The sequence below is a fragment of the Tupaia chinensis genome, unplaced genomic scaffold (genome assembly GCF_000334495.1).
Source record: "Tupaia chinensis unplaced genomic scaffold, TupChi_1.0 Scaffold000235_1, whole genome shotgun sequence".
In the NCBI taxonomy this organism is placed as follows: Eukaryota; Metazoa; Chordata; class Mammalia; order Scandentia; family Tupaiidae; genus Tupaia; species Tupaia belangeri.
In genome coordinates, this window is record NW_006159713.1 from 5445325 (window position 1) to 5451698 (window position 6374).

A 6374-nucleotide genomic window follows, 5' to 3' on the forward strand; every position below is an offset into this window, starting at 1 on the left:
ACTGCTGAGCTGGCGGGTATGGACAGCCCATCCACACCAGGGGCCTGGCCAGGTGCCAGGACTGGGCTGGCAGATGGCACTGAGGGAGCGAGTGCCTCAGGAGTTAGATGTGATGTTGGTGGCAGACAGATATGTGGGCGTGGCCCTGGCCAGCCGATGCGTGGCTGTTGGTCCAGAGAACCACTGCGGCCAGCCCCTTCCTGCCTTGTGAGCCACCCCCTGTATTCAGCCCTCGCCTTCCAGAGCTGCCCAGAGAGCAGGCCTTCAGGTCTCCTCACTCTGGAGCCCCCTAGATCAGGCACCTGATCGGACCCCCTGGTCTCCCCTGCTCATCACCTCCCATACAGGGCATGAGGTCACCATGCCCTCTCTCGTGGCCTTGAGGGCATGAGGTGGGCAGGGAAGGGTCTCCTTTCTTACTGTAACTCTGTTTGGCACTGCCCTCTAGCTGTGGGCGGCCGCAGTAGCTTGTCTGAACAGACCGCTCTGTGGGTGTGCTGCTCTTCCAGGGAGCCTGGAGGAGCCTGGAGGTCAGGTCACCTCAGTCCTGGTCCCCCTCACCGGCAGAGCTTGGTGTAGAGAGGGTCCTCAGAAACACTCGACAGGGTGGCTGGATGGACGGACCCGTGGACAAGCTTGGCCCAGCAGCCGTGCAAGGGGTTGGGCACACTCTTTGTGTACCAGACGCTTTTCCCAAGATGATCTGCCTCAAATAGCACCTCCCCCCAACAACCCATAGCCCCCTGTTTTAAACAGGGAAACTGAGGCCCAGGGATAAAAAGAGTTTGTGGCAGAGTAGGAACTGAGCTTCAGGCCTCTGTCCCACCCTCTCGGCCTGGATCAGCTCTACTGAATCTGTCTGCTCAACTTCCAGAAGGTTTAGGGTGTTTTGGGGAGAAGTAACAGAGGCTGGGTTTTCTACCTGGCAAGGCCTCAAAAGATTCCGAACCCTTTAGAGGCTCCCTGAAGTCTACTTGGAGTGGCCGGGGTCCACCCCAGAGGAGTCAGCACAGTAATAAGGACTGTGAACCGTCCTGGTGGACATGGGGCCTGTCCCAGCAGGAGAGGACAAACTCCTTAATGCGACGTGTGGCACCTCAGTTGGTGAGGCGTGCAGGGAGGGAGGAGGGGGCTGGGATATACCTGAAAGGGCCGTTTTTACGTAATGTCAGAGAACTCTCAGCTAAGGTGACATTGAAACAGAGACCTGCAAGTGAGGATGTAAGCCATACAGGGGAGCGACTCCAGGTCAGAGGAACAGCACGTGCAAAGGCCCTGAGGCAGGACAGTGCCGGCTGGGGGTGGGGAGGATGGTAGGAAAGAGGTCAGAGAGCTAAGGCGGGGTCAGGTCAGGAGGGCCATGGAGCTCCTCTGAGATGGAAAGAGTTTCGTTTTCAGTTTTTTATGAGAAACAGGTACTTTTTGCCAGGCAGGGCATCTCCTGGCAAAGTCACAATCCTCTGTCCATGCCTCCTCGCCAGCCAGGGTCACAGGTGTGCACCACCGTGACCTGCCTCCCCAGGTCCATCTGGGTTCTGAACCCCGGCCCCCTGTGTGACCCCAGCCTCTCACGGCAGCTCTTCACTCTTGTGCTACCACAGCCATACCCAAGATAGGAACTCGGGGCCAGCCATTGGCGTGATGGTTGAGGTGGCTGGATCCAACATAGCTTACTGAGTGGTTCGAGGCCCCGAGCCAGTGACTTAAAACACACCGGGCATGAGTGCGCGTGTGTCCAAAATCCCAAGAGGAGAATGCATGGCCGTCCCCCGGGAGGTGATCTGTCTCTTTCTCTCTGTCTCTTTCTCTGGCAAACACAAGTGCCCTGCAGTGAATTTAAATAAATAAATAAATAAAAATAACTCTTTGGATGGTTCTAAGCAGAAGATTGGCCTGACTGCGCTCCTGCATCAAAGTAGACAATTAGGAAGATGGAAAGGGGGTGGGTACAGAGGCTCCTGTGGTCACCCTGGCAGGAGGTGCTGGTGGTAGGGCTGGTTGGGTGCAGGGTGTGCGTGTTTGGAGGCATCTGCGCCAGGACCTGCTCACAGGGCTGCCATTCTTTGCAGAACTGGCTGCGACTCTATGGCTACCTGCCCCAGCCCAGCCGCCACATGTCCACCATGCGCTCTGCCCAGATCCTGGCCTCAGCCCTCGCAGAGATGCAGCGCTTCTATGGGATCCCTGTCACGGGTGTGCTCGATGAAGAGACCAAGGCGTGAGTCCCTCCATCTGGCCCTCCCGCACCCCACAGCACTTGCCCCCTTTCTGGGGGGAATTGGCATATAAAGAGTTTCTAGATGACTGTCCCAGATAAAAGATGGAAAATGATTTGGTCTTCTATGCCAATTCTGATTGGTTGGAATGGCTGCCCAAAGCCTCACGCTGAGAAAGCTCCTGAGGCAGAATCCAATCTTGGCAGCGAGAAGCACCATGATCGATTAATGATGCCTGCCACAGGCATGAGAAGGGGGGCCTTGTAGTACATGAGCTCTGGATGGGACAGTGTGGCTAGGTCTTGCTCTGAATTTAACGGAGGTGACATGACCTAAAGCTATGTCCTTGAGAAAAGCGTAGAGAGTAGAACATCTCAAGGACAGGAGGCCTCAAGAGCAACCCTTCCATTCTTGGGTGATGCAGGTGAAGGGGAGCTCATCTTTGCCAAGCCACTGCTAGGCCTCAGTCTTCCAATACAGGATCATTTTGCCTGTTCTGCTGGAAATTGAAGCTGAGAGCCTTCCCACCTGCATCACAGCCACAGAAGGGGAAGCTAGGAGGGCAAGAACAAGAGGGGCCTAGAAGGTGGACTGCCTGGAGGAGGCAGCACCAAAGCAGGCGGGTGTGTTGGGAGGAGGCTCCAAGCTCACCCCTCCATTCCTGTGGTCCAGGTGGATGAAGCGGCCCCGCTGTGGGGTGCCAGACCAGTTCGGGGTACGTGTGAAAGCCAATCTGCGGCGGCGGAAGCGCTATGCCCTCACTGGGAGGAAGTGGACCAATCACCACCTGACCTTCAGGTAAGGGACCAACTGCCCAGGGAGATGCCCCGCCCTCCCTCCACAGGCTGGGCCTCAGGCTTCCTTTCCCATCAGCTCCTACGATGATGAGACCAGCCACACCGCACCGTCTAGGCCATCTCCCTGCAGAGGTCAGGACCATTCAAGCTGATTCTGCCTATTCTACCCCCTCCCACTGGCCAGCCGTCAGGAGCTGGCCTCCTGCAGCCCAGATGGGCGCCAGCACCAGCACAAACAGCAGAGAGGAGCAGAGTGGGGTGTGGGCATCTCCTGGAGGGCATCCCTCAGATGGGTGGGCAGCAGTCCCCTGTGAGGACCCTTCTTTGATTGCTCTCCTCCTGGCTGCCGAGTCCTTGAACAAGAAACACCCCTGCGCCAAGTGCACCTCGAGCCATATGGTGGTCCCCAAGGGTCCGCCCTTCTGTTCCAGTCCGTCAGAAGAGCAGCTCCTCATGGTCCCTTGGTCTCCTCTAGTGAATTTGTGATCCAATCAGCGAAATGCTCCCTTTGCACTTATTCATTTATTTGTGATTTTTAAAAATTTATCAAAGGTGCCCTCATTCACCAGAGAGAGACAGAGAGGGAGAAAGTACCCCCCAAGGGGACATGGTCGCACCACAGTCCTTTCTCCTCCATCTCTGCCTTCTGTTGGGATTTGGGGCACACTTGTCCACGTGCCCTATGTATTTTTCAAGCAGTGGGGCCCGGGATTCTAACTGCAGTTGGGCCTGTGGGTCCGACTCCCTCAACCACTAGGCCACAGGGCCAGCTTTCCTCTGTATTTAATAGAAGTCTGTCCACGCAAAGAAGCTGAATCCCATTTCCATGGGTCACAGCAGGCCTCACACACTTAAGCCTGTGTCGAGCCTGCGCTGCGTGTTCTCCAGTCATTTCATTGACTCCTCGGAGAAGCCCCGTGAAGAGCAGCCCACCTCCTTTCCCTGCTTCCCAGATGAAGAAACCGGAATCCAGAGAGACTGAGTCACTTGCCCAAAGTCACAGAGAACTCAGTTCCGCCCGACCCTGGAGCTCCACATTTGGCACTGCTTGGCCTGTTGCCTAAACCTCGGTCATTTGCATCCCATCTCTCATGGCCCTTCCCCAGCCCCCTATTTTGATACTCCCCCAAAGTAGCAGCTGCACTTTTTAGTTACTTTCTTACTTAAAACCTGCTTATCCGCCACAGCGCAGACTTACTTCGGGACGCCTTAATGAATGCTCAGGTTGGCAAATTCGAGTTCTAACTCACATCAGAGCCAACAAACTATTGATACTGACGACGTGCACTCCTCAGATCTTTTCCTTCCTTCCTTCCTTTCTTTTTTAAATGTTTTTGCCTTAGGATGTGTGCACGTACCAAAGAGAGAGATACAATAAGAGGGAAAGTGAGAAATCATCCCCCAGGGGATGGGCACACTGCAATCCCTTCTCCATTCTCCTCTCAGGATCTTGGGCATGTACACACACTCGCCCAGCGTGAGTTTCAAACCACTGGGTCTGGGATTCAAACCACAGCCATGAGGGATTCCAGCAATGTAACCCCTTCACCATCTGCTGGCCCCTCACAACTCAGATATGTGCACAGTCGGCCATGGGAAGTGCCGCAGTGCCCTGGCCCCTTGTCCACACACGTGTCTTCCCCCGCCCATAGCATCCAGAACTACACGGAGAAGCTGGGCTGGTACCACTCGCTGGAGGCGGTGCGCAGGGCCTTCCGTGTGTGGGAGCAGGCCACACCGCTGGCCTTCCAGGAGGTGCCCTACGAGGACATCCGGCTGCGGCGGCAGAAGGAGGCCGACATCATGGTACTCTTTGCCTCTGGCTTCCACGGCGACAGCTCACCATTTGACGGCACGGGTGGCTTTCTGGCCCATGCCTATTTCCCTGGCCCTGGCCTGGGCGGGGACACCCACTTTGACGCCGATGAGCCCTGGACCTTCTCCAGCACTGACCTGCATGGTGAGGATGACTGGCCAGGGAAGGGGAGGGCAGGAACAGCCGGATCAGGGCACAGCATCCTCTGGGTGGGCCCGCAGCCACAGAGTCAGGGCGGGAGAGCTTCCCTTGAAAAGCAGGTCTCCCAACACTGCGCTTGACCTTGGACTACTATCCCACCATCTCCGAGGGGAGGTGGGAGGGGATCATTTCACCCATTTCTCAGATGGGAGGTTGGAGGAGGCCAGAAGTCAGAGCTGCTCAGCCTTTTCCAAGCAGGAAGTGTAAAAGCCGGCTTTCTGGCAGCCTCGGCCGAGAGCATGTGGATTGGGCCAGAGCTGACTACGCTACCTGCCCCACTGCAGGGAACAGCCTCTTCCTAGTGGCAGTGCATGAGCTGGGCCACGCGCTGGGGCTGGAACATTCGAGCAACCCCAGTGCCATCATGGCACCATTCTACCAGTGGATGGACATTGACAACTTCCAGCTGCCCGAGGACGACCTCCGGGGCATCCAGCAGCTCTATGGTGAGTGGCTGTGACCGGTGGCCCGCGTGCCCGCTCTGAGCTCCCAGCCCTCCAGAGTGTTTTGTAGATGAGGAAACCGAGGCCCACTGAGGATTAGTGACTCGCCCATATCACTTGGTGAGTCAATGGTGGTGTCAGGGCCTGGCCCTTACCTAGAGCTCTCACCATGGCTCCAAGTTGGTACCTTTGAGGGACACAGGTGACACCCAGGGCCCCTCATGACCCTCCTTTTCTCAGTCTCAGTAAAAATTTTACTTGACCAAAGGTGCCCTAGCGTCCTGAGACCTGTCTCCTCCCACACGAGTTGCTGGTTTAGCAGTTCCCCATGGCTTTGGGGCCACCCGCACCACACCTCATCCAGTGCCACCCAAGACAGCCTCCAGTGGTGAGGTTTCCTGATGGCCAGTTTGGTGGGTCAGGGCCCACACTCTGTGCCCACACTGAGCCTCTCCTTGGGGCTGGCAGTGCCTGACACTTGGCAGATGACCCAGTAACCAGAAAGGCCCCCACAGGGTCGGAGACATCTGGCACCACAGCTGAGCTCTCGCCTCTGCAGGTGCCACTGCTCACTATGGCTGTCACAGCAGCCAGCTGGCATCCTGGGGAGGGGCCCTGGGGGGGAAGTGTGCGGAGGTGCTGACGGAGGTGCCCCAGGGGTTATGGGGGTGTGGGAGTGAGGTCTGTTATGTGCAGGTAGGACCTTTCCCTTGGTGGGCCTGAGCTGGGACCCAGGTCTCTCCAGGTAGGGGCCCAGCATTCTGAGTAGGAGAACCTGGCCTCCTGGTTGGGTTCTGGGGCTACCCCCTCATTCCCTGCTCCCTACTTCTCTCTGCAGGCACCCCAGATGGACAGCCGCAGCCCACCCGGCCTCTCCCCACTGTAACACCCCGGCGGCCAG

The 6374-nt window shown here is 57.1% G+C and overlaps 1 protein-coding gene across 1 annotated transcript in view; it reads left to right on the plus strand.

The window, feature by feature from the left end:
• The window catches only part of MMP15 (matrix metallopeptidase 15), a gene marked incomplete at its 5' end in the record, with an annotated part of 22845 nt that overhangs the window by 9661 nt on the left and 6810 nt on the right, over positions 1-6374 (plus strand). Inside the window, 5 exons of the mRNA XM_027771836.1 lie at positions 2070-2218; positions 2889-3014; positions 4666-4973; positions 5315-5476; positions 6312-6374. The exon at positions 6312-6374 is cut by the window's right edge and continues 1 nt beyond it. Coding sequence (XP_027627637.1) covers positions 2070-2218; positions 2889-3014; positions 4666-4973; positions 5315-5476; positions 6312-6374 — 808 coding nt within the window. The remainder of the gene's footprint in view (positions 1-2069; positions 2219-2888; positions 3015-4665; positions 4974-5314; positions 5477-6311) is intronic.